We start from the raw sequence: 18,372 nt of genomic DNA on the forward strand, positions 1-18,372 counted from the left end.
CGCATATGCTCCCCTCACATGCCTACACACACGCACCCTATGCACACACCCCCCGCTGCACACACCCCCCGCTGCACACTCACACGTGCTCCCTTGTGCGCACACACATGCACTGGCGTGTTCCCCTTTCACACGCACTTGCTCTTCGTTGCACACACCCCCCGTTATACACACGTGGTTCCCCTTGCACGCGCACTGCCCTTGGCACTCCCCTTTGCACACACACTCACCCTTTCATGCCCCCTCCCTGCACGCTCAGGGACCTTCTCCCTTCACGCACGCTCCTCTTGCACACCCCGTCTGCACGCGCACGTACTCCCCTCGCACATGCTCCTTGCACAGACACGCTTCCCCTCGCACGCACACCCTCTGCGCACCCCCCTGCACCCTCACTCCCCTTTGCACACCTCCTGTGGGCACGCACCCACTCACCCCCTTTGCACGCTGCCACGCTCCCTTGTGCACGCACCCTGCTTGCACATCCCCCCGGGAACAAACACTCCTCCTTCCACACCCTCCCTCACACACCCCCCTTGCACACCCCCCCTCCCCCTTGCACTCCCCTTGCGTACATCCCCCCTTCAACATGCCCGTTCCACACTCCCCTTGCACACACAAGCACCCACTCTTGCACACCGCTCCTTTGCACACCCCCCGCACCCCCCTCCATACCCCCTTGTGCACAGCCCCCCATCCTGGCACTCCCCCTTGCACACACACAGACGCACACAGACACACACACACACAGAGACACACACCGCGAGACACACACACACGTTCCCCTTCGCACACACGCTCCATCCCCCCCTTGCGCCCCGCCTTGTGCACACCCACCCCCTCCTTGCACCCCCCCTTGCACACACGCTCTCCCCTTTGCACACACATGAACCATCAACCCCCCCCTTGCACACCCCCTCGCGCGCACACACGCTCCCCTTTGCACCCCCCCCCCTCGCGCTCCCCTCTTGCACACACACGCACCCCCCTCGCACCCCCCTCCCTTCCTGGCACTCCCCCTTGCACGCACCCCCCCGCACCCCCCCCCCCGCACACTCCCCTTTGCACACACGCTCCCCCCTACCCCCCCCCCCCGCCCCCCGGCCCGGGCGGCCTCAGCCGGCGCCGCCCCGATCGGCTCCAGCTGCACAAACATCCCCGCGCTCGGCGCCCCCCCCCGCCCCGGGCCAGCTGCGGCGGAACCGCCCGGCCGTGGGGCAGCCCCACGCCACGGCCCCGCGGGCCGGGGGGGGCCTGGGGCAGCTCCGGGGGGGCTGGGCTGGGGGACCGTGTCCCCCCGCCCCGTGTCCCCCCGCCCCGTGTCCCCCCACCCCATGTCCACCCACACCGTGTCCCTCCACACCGTGTCCCCCCCCTCATGTCCCCCCACCCCTGGACGGGGTGCTGGGACAGCAGCGGGGACGGTGCTCACCCACCCCCTGCTCTCCAGGAGGGGTGTTGGGATGGTGGTGGGGTCCCGAGCCCACCCCTCCCGCTCCCATCCACGCCGCGCTCTCCGTGAGGGGTGCTGGGGTGCGGACGGGGTGCCACTGTGTCCCACGTTCTCAAGGAGGGGCGCCGGGAACGAGCCAGGCCACCATCGGCAGGACGGAGAGGTGGCCTCGCGTCCTCCGCGCCCTCCAGCCGTGCCCCCTGCGCCGAGACAGGGTCCCGCGGTGCTGGAGCCCGGCGGTGGGATGGAGACAGGATCCTCCATTTGCCTTGGGAAACCCAGCCCTCGTTAGGGACATCCCTAATTGCTGGGGGACACATCCTGCCTTCCGGCGGCTTCGTCGCCTTTAAGAGCGGCGCGGCGAGGCGCCGAATTTAGCCTCCTGTCCTCGCTGGCGTCCGGCCAGGGCTCTGCCGGCCTCGGCGAGAGTCTGCTTCAGCACCCGCGGCTGGGGGGGCGCAAGGGGGCCGGGAACACCCGGGGGGGCCCGCTCTGCCCACGGCACCCATGGGTGCTGGTCCCCGTGGCCTCGGGTCCCCGCTGGCGTCGTCCTCGTGGAGGCCGAGGCACGTGGAGCCGTGAGCGGGCAGCTGCCCGCGACGTCCCCCCCGAGGCCCCGGGACCTGTCGCGCCGTTAAGGGCTGCCAGAAATGGTCGGTGGGGACACGTGACGTGTCACCACGAGCTGTCCCCGTCACCTCCCGCTGCCGCCCCCCCACGTCGCTGCTGGGGACACAGGAGGAGAGGGGACAGTGGCAAGGGAGGGGGCAGGGGGAGACGGACCCCACCGCCTGGAGGGAATTGCCGCCCGGGGCTGAGCTGGGGGGCCGAGTCCCCAGGGGTGAAGGGGGGACCCCGGGGGACAGGAGCCCCAGTGTCCAGGGGACAGGAGCACTGAGACAGCCAGTGCTGGGGACATCCTGTGACCCGTCCTTCTCCCAGCGAGACCAGTTCCTTCTTCCAGCATCCCGCTCCCCGCACTGGTTTCGCCCCCGGGGCTGTCTCCTTGCCGGGACAGGGCCCAGCGCCATCACCCCACGGCTGACCCAGCCATGGCCGCCCCTCCTGGGGGGACCCCTGTCCCTGCCGGCACGAGCCCTGTGAGACTCCCTGGGCACCGGTGTGATGAGTTGTGGGTGCTCTGGGGCCGGGCAGGGCAGGCATTTGCGGGGGCGGGAGGGGCCGGGGTGCACTTTAATTGACTTCTGCCGCTTTGGGCAGCTGTGAAAACAGAGCGGGGCTCATTAGGGGACATCAAAGGACCCCCACCACGGCCGGGCAGGGGGACACGGCGGGACCCGCCACCAGCATTTGCTCCCTCTTCGCTTGGCTTAAAAGAGGGAGGGGAGGACGGCAGCCTCCAGCCTGGGCGGGCTGGGCCGGGCCGTGTGCGGCGAGGAGGTCCCCGTCCCCCGTCCCTGGGGTTAGCCGGACCCGGGGTGACCCATCCCCGGGGTGACCCGTCCCCAGGGTGACCTTGGACCCGTCCCCAAGGTTAGCTGGAGCCGGGGTGACCCGTCCCCAGGGAGATCCGTTCTTGGGGTGACCTGACCCCGGAGCCAGCCCCACCCAGGGCGACCCGGCCCTGGGGTGACGGCGCAGGGGACAGAGGGGACACACACCGACCGCTGCTTGCGGACACCCTGCCGCTCCTTCCCCGCTTGGGCTGCAAACGGCCCCGAGAGCCAAAAACCTCCAAAAACCTCCAGCCCCCCCCGAAAAGATCTCAGAAAGGCCCCGGGTTCAGCCACGCAGCCGCTGCCGGGGCAGGATCCGGCCCAACCCCTCCCATTCCGGCCCCAAACTCCCCGGACACCTCAGGGAGCCCACGGGGGACACACTCAGCCCCCCAGATGGGTCCCAGCAGCACCCATGGGGCGCTCAGCACCCACGAAGCCCAGCCGCCGGGCGCAGCCTCGGTAATCCCAGCTTTGTTTTCCAAAGCCGGGATACCGAAAGCTTCAAAAAAAATGCTCCCGCATTCCTGGGTGGAGAGGCGCGCGTCGTCCCCCCCGGCGACCCGCGCCTCGCCTCCGGAAAACAAAGCGGCCTTGGGTGGGATCTGCCGTTTGGGGGAGCGGGACCTTCCAACCGGGTAACGAGAACCAGCCGATGGGCAGCACCCCCAGGCCAAAGCACCCAGTGCCAGGGCTGGATCCGGCCCCGGGATTCCCTACGGCAAGGGTGACCCCCCTCCCCCACACGACCGGTACCTTTGGGTGCACGGGGTGGAGGGGTGCGGGGTGGGGGGGTGGGGGTGTCCCTCCGTCCCCTGGGCCCAGGCTGGTCCCGCCAATGTCACCGCCAGCGCGGTTTTCCCCCGGGGACGGAGGCAAAGACATCGGCAGCGATAACATCAACCCCAGTTTAATTCCCATTTCCAGAGCCACCAGAAGCGAGGGGTGCCGGGGGGTCCCGGCCGGCCCAGCCCGACCCTCAAACCGCTTCTCCCAACCACGGAGAAAAAAAAAAACCCAAGCCTGGATACGTTTCCCCCCTCTTCTCTCCCCCCTTCCAAGTCATCGCTGGAAAATTAAACCGGATCCAAAGAGTTTTTCCTTTCCAAAATGTGCTGGAGAGGCGCTGCCTTAACCCCTTCGGCTCCTGCCCTTCCCTTCCATGCCGAATTGGGAATTTTAAGGGGGTTTTGGGATCGTCCCGGAGATTTGCTGGGGAAAGGGGAATGGCTCAGTCTCCCCGCAAACCCCCTTTGTGCTTGGAGGATCCAAAAATCCCCCAAAAGGACGGAGACGAGAAGCTTCGGGAGCTCCTGAGGCCAGTTTTGGGGTGCCCGTGGGGTCAGCACTTCCCCGGCTGGGTCTCCCTCTCCATTTTGGGAAGAGTTTTTCGGGGTTTTTTTTTTTGTTTGTTTTTAAATTTCAATTAAATCCAGCTGATTAAATCCATCCTTCCCCTCCCCGAGCTCCGTGCCAGGCCCCCTCCAGCTGAAACTCCCCATATCCCATCTCCAGCATCGCCCAAATCCCGACAAACCGAACCGGAGCCGGGACCCACTTCTCTCTGCATACTCCAAAAAAAGTCAACCCCCCCCTAATCCTATAGAAAATGTGAGCTATTTCCTCCGGGGGGCACAGGAGAGCTCCCCCCCCGCCTTACAAGCCATAAAAATCCTTATTTTGGGGGTTAAATAGATATTTTTTCGCCCTGCAAAGCGCTTTGTTCCAGCTGGAGGAGACGCTGGCTCAGCCCCACGGCGCGAGCGAAGCGGGGGGTGCGGCAGCACCCATGGGGACCCCCCTCTCCGTTTCATTCTTGATTTTTTGGGGGGCCGGGACACAAAAAGCCCTCAGGAATAAGCTAGCGTTTTGTTTACTCGTTTGCGTTTGCAAAGGGCTGTTGAAAAAGTAATTTGGGAGGAAAAATCTGCGGCCAAGCGGGGGGGGGGGGGGATACAGGCAGGGTGGTGTGGGCAGGGGTACAGGCAGAGACCCCAGCCCCGGGGGGCCGGACAGCCCCGTCACAGCGTCTTTTTTGGAAGCGAGCAAAAGGGGGGGGTTAATAAAAAAACAATAAATCAACTTTCTTGGGGAGTTTCCAAAAAGAGGAGAAAAATGGGATTTTTATTGCCCCGCTTTTTCCAAGGGGCAGCACGGAGCCCTCTCCCAGTCTTGGCAGAGTTTTTTCCCTTTTACTCCTTTTTTTCCTCCTTTTTCCCCCCCTCTTTTTCCTCCTTTTTCCCCTCCCTTTTTTCCTCCTTTTTCTCCCTTTCCCTCTCTTTTTTCTCCTTTTTTTCTCTCCTTTTCCTCCTTTTTTCCCTCTCCTTTTCCTCCTTTTCTCCTTTTTCACCTCTCCTTTTCCTCTTTTTCTCCTTTTTCCCCTCTCCCTTTTCTCCTTCTTTTCCCCATCTCCCTTTTCTCCCCCTTTTTTTTACCTTTTAAATAGAAATATATAATTAAATTTACAAATGCTATTTACAGGTTTAATTACAAAAAAAAATTTTTTTCAAAGAGAAAGAGAGACACCCCTTTAGACGTTAATAAATCTAAAAATAAAAAATATATAATAAACCCCCCCCCCCAAAAATTCCAGCCGAAGGGCGGCAGCAGCCGGGCTCGGCAGGGGCGTCACACCGTCGTCTCGCCCTGCTTGCTGTTGGTGAGCCGCGTGTAGAACTTCCTCCACGAGTGCAGGGTTTTACCCGACCATATCCAAAAGCCGGAGGTGATGCCCACGATGAGAGTCATGAGATACTTGATCATGTAGACGGTGAAATCGGGGGTCATGCGGGGGGTGAAGTGGAGCGGGCAGGGGATGGCCAAGCTCTTGCAGTTCTGGCTGATCCAGCTGCGCTCCCAGTGCTCGCGGAAAGCCTGCTCGTAGAAATAGCAAGCGATGACGATGGTAGCTGGGACGGTGTAGAGGACGCTGAAGACCCCGATGCGAACCATCAACCGCTCCAGCTTCTCCGTTTTGGTCCCTCCGTGTTTCATGATGGTGCGGATGCGGAAGAGGGAGACGAAGCCGGCCAGAAGGAAGGAGGTACCGATGAAGAGGTAGACGAAGAGCGGGGCCAACACGAAGCCCCGGAGAGGGTCGATGTTGTTGAGGCCCACGAAGCAGACGCCGCTCAGCAGGTCCCCGTCGATCTGCCCCATGGCCAGGATGGTGATGGTCTTGACGGCCGGAACAGCCCAAGCGGCCAAGTGGAAGTACTGGGAGTTGGCCTCGATGGCCTCGTGGCCCCACTTCATGCCGGCGGCCAGGAACCAGGTGAGGGAGAGGATGACCCACCAGATTGAGCTGGCCATGCTGAAGAAGTAGAGCATCATGAAGAGGATGGTGCAACCTTCTTTCTTGGTGCCCTGTACCACCGTGCGGTAGCCGTCCTCCTGGAAACGCTCATTGCAGACCACCCTCTCCTCCAGCACAAAGCCGGCGATGTAGGCCACCGACACCATGGTGTAGCACCCTGAGAGGAAGATGATGGGTCGCTCAGGGTAGCGGAAACGCTGCATGTCCACCAGGTAGGTGGTGACAGTGAAGAAGGTGGAGGCGCAACACAAGACAGACCAGATGAGGATCCAGATGCGGGCGAAACGGATCTCATCCTCGTTGAAGAACATGTGGCCGTCGGGCCGGGTGGGCTCGCAGGGTGCCGCGCAGTCCTTCTCACCCAAGAACTTGTAGTTGAGGTAGCTGGGCACCTTCAGCGCCCGCGGGCAGTGGAAGGGGTGGTCGAGGGTGGCGTAACGAGGGGCGCCCGGGGTGCCCTGGCCGGCCAACGGCGTGGCGCTGGTGAGCAACGCCGGCGAACCGCCATCTTCTGAATGGTTCTGCCCCACGCAGATCTGCTCTGCGCCATGCCGGGGGAAATTCTCGCAACGTAATCGCTCCGGCCATTGGAAACCGAATTTATTCATGAGGGCTTCGCAACCCTGGCGCGCCCGCTCACAGATGGAGCGGCAGGGCGGGATGGCCTGCTCCAGCACCGTGCAGACCGGCGCGTACATGGAGCAGAGGAAGAACTTGAGCTCCAAGGAGCACTGGACCTTCACCAAGGGGTAGAACTGGTGGACCTCCAACCCCGCGTCCTCCTGGTTGGTGTGGCCCAGCAGGTTGGGCATGATGGTCTGGTTGTAGGCGATGTCGGTGCAGAGCGGGATGGAGATGGGCTGGCAGAAGCCGTGGTCGGGGATGGAGATCCCCTTCTCGCCGTGCAGCTGGCTCCGGCACGGTCTCGGCATGCTCAGCCCCACCAGCAGCCAGGCCAGGGCGGGCAGCACGCTGGGGGGGCCCATGGCGCCGGATTTACCGTGACCGGTGCCCAGCCAGCCGGCCCGTCCTCCTGTCCAGACCCGCCGTGCCCGGTGCTGCCTGGACGGCTCCCGGTGCCCGGACCCGCCGTGCCCGGTGCTGCCTGGACGGCTGCCGGCGACTGGATACGCTCAGGTCCCGCCTGGACGGCTCCCGGTGCCCGGAGCGCCTGTGCCCGCTGCCCGGCGGGACGGCTCCCGGTGTCCCGGTGCGCGGCGGGACGGCTCCCGGTGCTCGGACGTGGCGCTCTCGGTGCTCCGCGGCGCAGCTCCCGGTCCCGGGGTCCCGGAGCCCCGGGGGAGTGCCGAGGGGGTGCCGGCGGGGGGTGCCGGGGGAGCGGAGCGGCCGCACCGGACGCTCCCGCCGCCTTTGTGCGGGGCAGCGCCGCGTCCCCGCCGGGCGGAGCGGCCCCCCCGCGCCCCGCCCCCGCTCGACCCCGCCCCCCGCCCCCGCCAATCACATTCAAACGCGGCGGCCGCCCCGCCCCCCGCCGCCCCGGGCCACGCCCCCCCGCGCCCCCCCGGCCCCCGGGGGTCACCGGGCCCGGCCCCCCCTGCGCGGACTTGTTCCGCGCCGTGAAACCCCCCCGCGGCGTGGGGTCGGGACGGGGCCACGGGGAAAAGTCCCTCCCCGTGTCCCCTGCCCCCGTGTGTCCCCCTGTGTCCCCGGCACCACCCGTGTCCCCCTCCGTGTCTCCTGACCCCGTGTCGCCAGCACCCCCGTGTCATCCCCTGCTTCCCCCCCCAGCCAAGGACCCACATCCCCCCCGACACGCTGCTGTGGGTCCCCCGCTGTCCCCAGGTCCCGGGGCAGGATGACCCCACCTGGGTCCCAGCCGCCCTCCCTGGGAACAGGGGTGCCTCGGTCCCGGCACCCCTCGGTCCTGGCGGTGCCACCGCCCCGCGGGTGCCCACGGCCACCCTGGGGTGCTGCTGGAGCCAGCAGCCCACAGCTCCACAAGGCCACTGCACAGCCAGGGCTGTCCCCGGCACCCCCCAAATCAGCCGGGAGTGGCGGTGGACATCCCACATCTGCCCCCCACCATGGCTCCACACCTCCCACCCCAGCCGTGGCCAAGGGAACCTCAGTCTCCAAAAATGGGGCAGCGGGAGGGAGCCGGGGGGCCGGGACACACCGGGGGTGACTGGGACACACTGGCGAGATCTGGGACACGTTGGGGGGGACCGGCACACACTGGGGGGGACTGGGACACGATGGGAGGAATTGGGGCACGGTGGGGCGACCGGGGCACATTGGGGGGGACTGGGACACACTGGGGGGGACCGGGACACACCGGAGACCCTCGTCAGGGAAAGAAACTTCGGCAGCGGCGGGGAGGGCGGGGGACGCTGCCTGCCCTTCCCAAACAGCCTCCCCAGGGGCAGCCGCGGGGGGCCGGGGACAGCCGGCACGCAGCCCCCCGCCCCCGTCCCGCTCCTTTCTGGGGGGGCGAGGGGCTTTCTGCTGGCTGCCTCCCTCCCTCCCCTCCGCCGCCCTGCCTCCCTCCCTCCCTTTCTCTCCCTTTCCTGTAACTTAAGCTTTTGTTGTGAGCAGGAGAAGCCCGGGCTGCCGTGAAAAGAGGGCCCCACCGCCTTTCAGAGCGTAATTGAAACCATTGCGCGGCTCCTGGCCGAGGGGGAAGGGCAGGGGGGCTCCAGAAATCAAAGCCCGGGGGGGGGGAGGACGGGACACACGATGCGCACCCACTCCCGGCCCCACCGTCGGCTCTCCTGGCCCGGGACGTGCCGTGTGGCCGCGGCGGGGGGCGGATGCTGGGGGCTCCCCGCTCTTGCAAAGGGGTCGGGGATGGAAGGGAGGAACCCCCCTGGCCCGGGACGCGGCCAGGATGGTGGTCCCAGGGAGTGAACCAGGGTGGGATGGGTGCCAGCAGCCAGGCACCCACCCCGTACCCCGCTGGGGCACCCAGGGGTGCTGCCTTCGGGGACCATGCCAAGCCCACGGCCGCCATGCGCCGCGGAGGGCGGCTCGGCACGGCCGGCGCTTGGCGGGCGCCCAGCGAGTCCCCGGCTGGGAGGCTGCTGACGAGGGCCTGGCGGAGCTGAGGCCGGGGCCTGGTGAGCGGCTGCCTCCGGGCCCCTGCCCGGCTCCCCCTTTGCAGGGGTGACGTGGGGTGGCTCCTCGGGCCGCGGCGGCTCCCCTCGGCCCCGTGGGTGCAGGGTCTGGCTTGTGCGACCCCCGCCCCGCGGTGTCCCCCGCCTCGGTGGCCTTGGCCCCAGCCCTGCCAGCTGGGGACGGGGACAGAGGGGATGCGGGAGTGTCTGCGCGGCCATGTGGATCTTGGCTTCCTAAAAGCTTCGGATTTGGGCTTCTTTCCAGGGCTGGGGGGACGTCACTTCCAGAGGGGGTGGCAGGGGCTGTCCCCCTGCTCCCCATCCTCCTGGGGAGTGCTGCAGGGTGCTGGTGGCTCAGGACAGGGGGTCCCCTCTGGCTCTGGGGACACACAGGGACATGGTCCCACCCGCAGTGGGTGCTGAGCCCTCCTGGGGAGGGGGAAACCTCGAGCAGACCTGCCAGCCATCCCCGGGAAGGACCCCGGGGTGGGCTGGGGGTGTCAGGGGACACCCGGGGAGGCAGCTGGTGGGGTGCTGCCTGCTCAGGGGTGTCCCCTTGCACATGCAGGGTGGCCGGGGAATCCGTTTGGTCCCCTTTGTCCCCTCTGCCAGGCTGCCATCCCAGTCCCCAAGTGCTGCCAGGGGTGTGCTGGGTGGGAGAGAGTCCTGCCCCCTCCCCAAAAGCTTCCCTGTGGGGGCCTGGGGTTGATGTCCTGGGCAGAGGGGACCCTGCAGGACAGGGACCCGTCCTGGCGCCCGGCGGGAGAGGTGCCAGCAGGCCAGGCTGGGCATCACGGGGGATATGGGGCCAAGCCCAGCTCCCCCCAGGGCTCCCCCTCACAGCCCCCCAGGAATCCCGATCCCCTCACTTCTCTGCTCTCACTTCATCCCTGTACAGCACTGGGGGATGCTGGTGGGCACCCGGTGCCAGCAGCACCCCGGGGTCCCCAGGTTGCCACCTGCTGGGGTTTGTCCCCTGGGTGCCAGCACCTCCGGAGGGGCTGCTGGTCCCACTGGCCCTGCTGGAGCTGGGCAAGGTCCCCGGGCAGCCCCTCTCCCCAGGATTCCTCCAGCGCCATGGGGTGCCAGGGTGCTTGTGGGGTCCTCCCTGCACCCAGGAAGGCCAGGGTTGGGGGACAGAGCTGGACCACCCCCCCAGCTCCTGGCCTTGGACCCCCGGCAGCACCCCGAGTGGTGCCTGGCACCCCCAGCCCAGCCCGCGGCAGAAGGGGCAGCTCCGGCCCCTCGCGCAGCCTCCTCCTGGGGACAGGAGCCCCGGTGCCCACCCGTGGGTGCTGCTGGGGCTGGCGCGGCAACTGGCACCGGCCCCGCACGCTGCCCCACGCTCGGGCTGGTGTCCAGCACCGCCAGGGAGGGCAATACTGGGGGGGGGGCCTCTGGCAGCACCAGCTCCCACCCCCCATCCCTTGGGGATGGGCACAGAGGAGGACGAAGCAGAAATCAGGGGAGGGAGCGGCTGCGCCAGGCGATGCCAGGCAGGACAGGGACCCCCGGGGGTCCCCCAGGAGCTTAGAGGAAGGGCCCCCCCGGCCCCTGCCCTCGCCTTTGTTTCACACTTAAGAGCCTCTAATTAAAACCAGCCACAAGAGCCCTGGCTGGCGGCAGGCTCAAGGTGCCAGCGGAGGATGGGGGTCCGTCACCAGGGGAACAGAGAGGGATGGGGGGCCCCTGGCACAGCCACTGCGGGCCCCCCGTACCCCCCTGCGTGAGCACACATGTGCACACGCACACACGTGTACGCACACACGTGTACACACAGACGTGTGCACACACCGCCCACAGGAGGGGTGAGCGTGGGGACGAACGTGGGGGGCCGGGAGGTGCTGGAGGGTGACAGCATTGGGGGGTGCTGGTGTGTGTGTGCACACGTGTGTGCACTCGCACGCCTGTGCCTGGCTTTGCTGCACGCACATGGGTGCATCAGGGCAGGCAGGAACCAGTGCCTGCTCTTCTCAGGCTCCGTTTGTACTGGTCTAAACTGGTCTCATGGTCTGCAGCGGCTCCATGGGGTGGGAGGGGTCCATGAGCAACACTGGCCAGGTGGGCTGTGGGGTGAGCTCTGGGGTGAGCCGTGGGGTGGGCCATGGGGTGCTCCAGCAGCTGGCAGTGGGCTCACACAAGGTGCCAGTGGGGCACATTAGCCACACCCTGGCACCTGGAGGGCCCCGGGACAGGCCCATGGGCAACTGTGAGGAGCCGGGGGGACACCCCCACCCAGTGAGGGTCCCACTGACCCCACGTTCCCAGGCTGCCACCCCCCCTGCCCTGGTGTCCCCCCAACCTGCATGTGGTGCTGGCGGGACACAAAACCCACCGTAGCCGGGCTGGCAGGATGCTGGGTGGCAGCGGCCGGGGTGGCGCGGGGGGAGCTGGCTGAGGCACACCTTGACCTTCCTGGCAGGGGAGGGATCCCCGCCCGTGTCCGACACATCTCCTGCCAGCGCCCGGTATTGAAAGCGCGGCGAGCTCGCGCGCGGAGAGGCCGGCATGAAAAGGCAGCTTAGGCATCTCCCGCTGCGAGAGATGGATTAGGGGCTTTGGGGAGGGCCGGGGGGACAGCGAGAGGCACAGCCGCTGCGGCGTGCCGGGGCTGGGCTCCGTGCCGGCAGCCACCGGGCAAGAGCGGGCACGGCTGGGCACGGTGCCGCCGGCCACTGTGGCCGCTGCATCCTGGTGGTAGAAGGGGGCAGCGGGCTGGGCCCGGCGGGACGGGATGGGCCTGTCCGGCTCGGGGGGCAACGGCACATGGGGCTCCGTGCGGCCCCGGCCCCCCCGGTGGGCCCCCAAGGCCATCCCGGCCCTCAGCTGTCGCTGGCAGGAGGACATGGTATTTTTAGAGCCGCCAGGGACCGGCAGGTCGAGCGGAGATGACTGCTGCCCATGGACGCGGGTGGTGCGATGCAGGGGTGGCGGGAGGCTTTGTGACCCCACCAGCCCCCCACTGGGAGCTTTTCTTTTTTGGCTTTGATTTGGGGTCGGAAATGGCTTGTTTGGCCCCAGGGAGAAGCCCCCAGCACTGGCAGTGGGCCCCCACAGCTCTGTGCCAGGGGCCCGTGTGGGGCTGGGGTCCATGTTCCTGAGGCAGTGGCAGCGATGCCCCACGCGGGTGGCCTGGACCCCTGGCGCATGGGCCAGTGGCCCCTATGGGGGGATGGCGGGAGGGGATGGGGATCCCCATGGCCATCCCTCCCCACCCCGGGAGCAGCAGGGGGGACTCTGCCAGCACCCGGCGTGTGACAGGAGGGGACAGAGCCGGCTGCTATTTATACCTGGCCCGCGTCAGAGCCAGCTGCAGGGACACAGGCGAGCACATGCCATGGCCTGGGGGGGCCCACAGGGTCCCCTGGGTGCCCGCCTGGCCCCCGGCACCACCCACCTCCCCCCAAAGGGCCTACCCTGCCTGCATGGTGTCTCATGGCCACGCCAAACTGTCCCCAGCTCACTGGGGACACTGAGCCACACCTGTGCCCGACGGGGACACCGAGCCGTGCCTGTGCCTGATGTCCCCGCACCCGACAGCAGCGCAACATTGCGCTCAACAGGGACCCAGACCTGTCCCATGCCCAGCCCCGCCAGGCTGGGGGGCTCGGGGGGGCAGGTTTGTCCCCCATGGGGCACACGTCACCAGCAGGCATGGGCCCTTGGTGTGGGGAGAAGCTGAGGGGGGGCCATTCTTTCTGGGCTCCCCCCGGCTCCCTCCACAGCCCCCGCACAAAGCTGCTTTACAGAAGAGGGGCCCAGGCGGCGCAGCGCCGGCCCCCGCCCCCACCCTGCAGAAAGGGGCCTCCTTCGCTCCCAGGCCCCGGCCTCCCCCGGCTTGTGCTGGCACCCGTAGGTGCACGCCACACAAGTATGGGGCTGGGGTCCCCTGGCTGGGGGACACCGCTCACCCTCGGGCAGAGAAGCCCGCGTCCTCCCAGGGCTGACCCCTGCCCCGCTCCCCGCTGCCACCACTGGGCTGCGCTTGCTCCACAGCAGGAGGGAAACTGAGGCAGGGACTGAGCGGCCTTGGGCAGCACTGAGGAGGGCACCCAGCCCCGGGGTGGGGTCACCCCTCCTCCCTAGCTGAGCACCCCTGGGGTGCCAGATCCCCATCACCCCAAAGCCCCAGCAGGCAGGGCTAGGTGCCACCCACCCGTCAGTGAGGATGAGCACCAGCTTCGTGCGCCCAGCACAGTGGGTGGGCCGTGCTGAGAAGGGGAGAGCTGGCACCCGTGCCCCCTGCCCCGGGGCTCCATCTCCCTGCGGTGACGCGTGGGGCGCAGCCCCCCGTGGTGGGCCCACGGGGTGAGTGCGGGGTCCCACCGCCCGCCTAGGTGGAGCAGGAGCTCCCTCTCGTGGGCACAGCTCTGGCGCTGGCAGGGCCCAGGGTGCCCACCGGGGACCCACGCGTGGGGTGGCAGCAGGACATGCATGTCCCTTTGCCTGAGCCACCCATGGGGCCGCTGCACGCTGCGTGGCCAAGGATCCCTGGGAGGGGACCCCTCTGCATGCTTTGGGGGTACTAGGGGGGACAGTCCCCTCTGAAAATGCAGCGGTAATTCCTGGAGGGAGAGAGGCTGCTCCCCGCCCTGCCTCAGCTTCCCTCACCCACCATCGGGATAAACTGCAGGGCAGGCCTCGGAGCACAAGGAGCTGTGGGGATGTCAGCAGGGAGAGAGACCACAGCCTGGGAAGAGGCAGAACTGGCAGCTGCCAGCTTGCCCAGGCGCATGGGATCACAGCCCTGACGCAGAACAAGAGGGGTGACCCCCGGCACTGAGGCTTTTGCGGGGAGCAGAGTAAAGCACAGAAAGGCACAGCATCAATGGGACTTTCTTAGGGCAATGAGGAGTGAATTCCAGCATGTTCCTGCCTGAGAAAGCTGTCGCAGCCACGCTGCGATGAAGAGGTCCCAGCTCTCAACCATGAGGTCCTCCTCAGCACAAAGACAGGGCTGGTGTCCAGAGAGAGCCAGGATTAGGGGGATTCCCTGGCGGGATTTCTGCAGTGCAGCGGGATGAGAGTTGCATCCCTCCTGGCAAGTGTCAGAGGCAGATGTGTGAGAGAGCTCCAGGCAGGAGTTCTGGCAGCGCAGCCCAGCCTGGCACACTGCAGTAACAGATCAAGTCATCTCTGCTATGAGCTACACTACGTAGCACAAAGCATAACCACTGCTTTGGCCTCCCCTACATCTGACCCACAGCCTCACTGTGCAGGGCTCTCCATCACGCTCATCAGCGGGTTTGGTGGCACACACGGAGGCACGACCTGCTGAACACGCTTCGGACACGCCCGTTTCTGAACTCTCTTCTCCTCACCCTGCCTCGACGAGGCAGCAGAGGGCAGCACGCAAGCAGGATCTGGGCAGCGAGGCTTCTGGTGAGAGAAAGAAAAGGAATGAATGGAGAGACAGATGGAATCCGGTTTTCCTGCTGTCAGGGACGGCGGAGAGATGGCGACACACGCCGCCATGCTCAGAGACAGCTGGTAACAGCTGTGGCGGTGGATAGAAAAGCAGGGCCTCATCTGCTGCGGCCCCTGCACTCAAAGGCCTGTGGGCTGCTGCGAGATGGAGACCCCAGACATTGCCTGGTGCATGCAAGCCCGGGGCGCTGCTCCTCCGCCACCACATACGGGGAACTGGCTACACTTGCGCAAGCCAGGCACGAGCCTCCCTGCTCAGGGGAGAAGAACAGCCCCTGCAACCTGGCTGAAAGTCTGGTGTGGGAGCAGGGCTACAGGCATGGCTCTGCCTGGCCCTGGGCACTCTGCTTCACCTGAGGGTTGGCTCTGAGCACTGTGACCCAGCCCAGGCTTTGTGCTGGTCACCACGGCCTACCTCAGGGCTGGCCCCAGGCACCATCACCTGCCTCAGGGCTGGCGCCATGCCCACAGGCTAGCTGGGCCAGGGGCCCTTCCCCACCGCCCGAGGGGTGTCGGGCTGCCCCGACGCCCCCCCCCCCCCCAGCACCCCTCAGGCTCCCCTCCCACCCGGCCCCACCTGAGGAGCGTCTGCGCACGCGCCCGCTCGGCAGACAAACGTGACGCGTAGCGCACGGCAGGGGGCGGTGGCGAGCCAGTGCCCCTATTGATTCGTACCGACGTCATTCAAGAGGCTGGTGCAGCCCCATTGGTTCGGACCGGGAGGGCGGGAAGGCTGAAGCGAGGCCCGTGCCCTCCCCTGCCTCCCAGGTCGAGCCCCCTCGCCGCCTGACGCCTCTGCGCACGCGCAGAAAGCAAGGTGCCCTCCCCCCCCCCCGCGTCCTCGCTGGTTGCCAGGGTGCGCACGCAGCCAGGGATTGGCGCACGCGTGGTGCGCGCGCCGTTCCAAGCCGCCGCGGGGCTCTGGCGGCCGGCAGACACGATCCAACGCGGCGAAGGCTTAACGGTGCTGCCGGCGGTGCCTGCCACTCCCCGCTGCTCCGGTAGCCGCCTGTCAGCGGGCCAGCTCCAAGCAGCGAGCTGCGCCTTCCCACCGGGCCGCGCCCCACCGCTCCGCCCGCTAGCGCTGCCGTCAGAGCAGCCCCGCGCCACACACGTGACCTGCCCTGCCGCGCATGCGCGGAGCGGCCCGGTGCGGCGGGGGCGGGGCGGGCGCGCTGCCGCGGCGCGGGTGGCGCTGAGGGGAGGCGGCCGGAGGCGCGGGGCCGAGCCGGGCCGGGCCGGGCCGAGCGCGGCGGCGGCGCAAAATGGCGGACAGGTTCTCCCGCTTCAACGAGGACAGGGACTTCCAGGTAACGGCCGCGCCGTGGGGGCGGGCGGGCCCTCAGTCTCCCCCAGGCGGCCGCGGCCCCCGCAGGCAGGGGCGGGCCGCCCCCGCCGGGGCTTTGTGCGCGGGCCCGGCGCTCGGCGGCGGCGGGTAACGACACAAAGGCGCGGGGGGCCGGGGCGGGCTGTCAAGGTGACCCGCGGGAGGGGGGCAGCGGCCGGCGGTGCCGTGACGGCAGCGGGGGGGAGCGGGCCGGCGGGCGCTCCCCCGCCGAGGGAACCCGCGCCCGCAGGAACGTGCGTTTTAGTCTTACGTGTTTTTTTTCCCGGTGTGTCAGGCCGGAGACCGGGCGGGAGCGACAGCCCGGCGGGATGCGGGCCGGGCCGCAGGGCTCACCTGGCCGCCCCGGGCGTCCCCGGCGGGTGCCAGCGGCCCCGATGCGGAAAACGCGTTTTCCTTCCCGTACCCCCCTCCCCCCCGGAGAAAACATGAGTGTTTCGACGTAATTAACACCACTGTTGCTGTTTTAAAGGGGATTTAAATAAACAATGGGAAAATTAACGTTGACTCATTAAGCTTAAACAATGACATTTTGTTTTTTGACTTCAGCCCCAGAGAGTCTCGAGGTTAGAAAGAAAAACAAAAGGAGTGAGGGTAAAACGCAGCTGGAGAGCGGCTCTTGAGGAGCTTTTATGTGTCGTTCCGGTTTCGGGAGCCCGAAGTTGCAATAGTGCTTTTCACCTAAACTCGTGCCTTTCCCCTAAAGACCTGGGAGGTGGTTTTTTTACAGTTGCAGAGCTTGCACAATTCTACCTAATGTAGCACTAAGGTGCAATCTTGAAAACAGTCAGGACATCCAGTAGTAATTAATTTCTGTTGTTCCTTCTGGATATTTTAGGGGATGAGCACTTCGTAAGTCATTATTAGTTAGGAACGCGTGAGAGAATACGCATCAGCGTGTTGACTGCACCGTTTGTGCTGCCCTATCTGTGGGTATGGCTTCTCAACATGGGCTGGTTTGCATCCTTCGTTTCCTTAAATGAAGAAATGGTTCATAATTAATATTGAAATGATCTGTTTAGGTTTTGAAATTCCTATTTCAGGAAGTGGAATGAGACAGATCTTGGGTTTGAAAATACATTTCTTGTAATAGTTTGCTGTGGGAGGGGAGGGATGGGAACCTAAAACAAGTCGCATACTGCAGGATGTAGCCAAGAAACGGGTGAGCGCTGCAGTTGTGTATTGCACAACTTGTTCACATGTGCCTTTTCCTCGGTGTCCTTGTTCTTGTCCCTTTGCGGGGCAATCCCTTTGCAAAAAAATAATTGTGGCAGCAAAACCTGTTACTGTGTCATTGCTCTGGTCATGCAGGGAGAATGTGTAGTGATGTCAGAGAAGAAACAGGGCTCCATTACCTGATGCTGAAATCTTAAAAGCTGCCGAGCATGCTCGGAAACAATGACCTAGTCACAACTCTGTTTTCCCTTGACTTTAAGAAAGGGCACTATTTTTAATGAGGACTATATCCTTGCCAAATATCAGACTTTCATTGTCTTTTCCATAGGCTAGAGTAACAAATACAAACAAATCCTACGTTCTTATAGTAGGGTAACTTCTCTCTCCTTTTCTCCCTGAAAATTTGCCACTGAGAAGGCATTTTATTTTGTGTGTTAAAGCTTCCTTCAAGGGAAAAGGGGAATCGGTCCTCTGGGAAGAGCAGTTGGAGTTGCTTAAGGCTTGCAGAGGGCTGAACGTGAAAACGATGAGCTATGAAAGAGCTGATTAGAGAGAGACTGGGCCGAAGTACCCCGACAGTTGGTCAGTCTAATAGTTTTTCTGAAGTATATTGGTGGAGGAGGGCTTTCTGAATCTTATTTTTCCTTCTTCTTCATTGAAATCGCTTTCAGAGAAGATTTTTGACTTTTTTCTCAATATTTAGACAGAGGTCACTTGAGATACACCACCAGTGTGGAATAAAAGAAATGGCTAGCTCTGCTGAGCATTTGCAGGTCTGCTGTGAAAGCTGCACTGTGATCGTTGCTAAGAATAGGTAAAAACATGCCTGCCTTTGGCGTGAAGCTTTTGATCATCTCTATAAAATACCAGTCTCAAAACTACAGTGAAAATAGACGCTCAGTGTGAAGTCACAAATTTGTATGTAGGCTCCCTTTGTAGGAGTGTTTCTGTCAGTGTTAAGAATGCCTCTGTCACACAATTTTTAGCAGTTTTAATTCCAAGTTTCAGCAGGTGAAATTTCTGTCCTTTGACCAAGTATGACTACAAACGTGACCCCGTGTTACTGCTAGTCTGTTGAGACCCGAGTAGGAATGACAAAAGGGAGATGGTGCTCTAAAATGACACTG

The 18,372-nt window shown here is 64.9% G+C and overlaps 2 protein-coding genes across 2 annotated transcripts in view; one reads left to right on the forward strand and one right to left on the reverse strand.

Annotated features, from left to right (window-relative positions):
* Positions 1–4,484: 4,484 nt before the first annotated feature.
* Positions 4,485–7,209, reverse strand: FZD2 (frizzled class receptor 2; the record flags this gene model as incomplete). The annotated part of the gene is made up of 1 exon (XM_082010461.1): positions 4,485–7,209. The coding sequence occupies one exon, from the start codon at positions 7,207–7,209 to the stop codon at positions 5,536–5,538; it is 1,674 nt and encodes a 557-aa protein (XP_081866587.1). The 3' UTR covers positions 4,485–5,535.
* Positions 7,210–15,989: 8,780 nt separating this feature from the next.
* The window catches only part of GPATCH8 (G-patch domain containing 8), a gene marked incomplete at both ends in the record, with an annotated part of 56,442 nt that continues 54,059 nt past the window's right edge, over positions 15,990–18,372 (forward strand). Inside the window, one exon of the mRNA XM_082010711.1 lies at positions 15,990–16,034. Within this exon, the coding sequence (XP_081866837.1) occupies positions 15,990–16,034 (45 nt within the window). The remainder of the gene's footprint in view (positions 16,035–18,372) is intronic.

This window comes from Phaethon aethereus (genome assembly GCF_964289735.1).
Source record: "Phaethon aethereus genome assembly, chromosome: 25".
Taxonomy (NCBI): Eukaryota; Metazoa; Chordata; class Aves; order Phaethontiformes; family Phaethontidae; genus Phaethon; species Phaethon aethereus.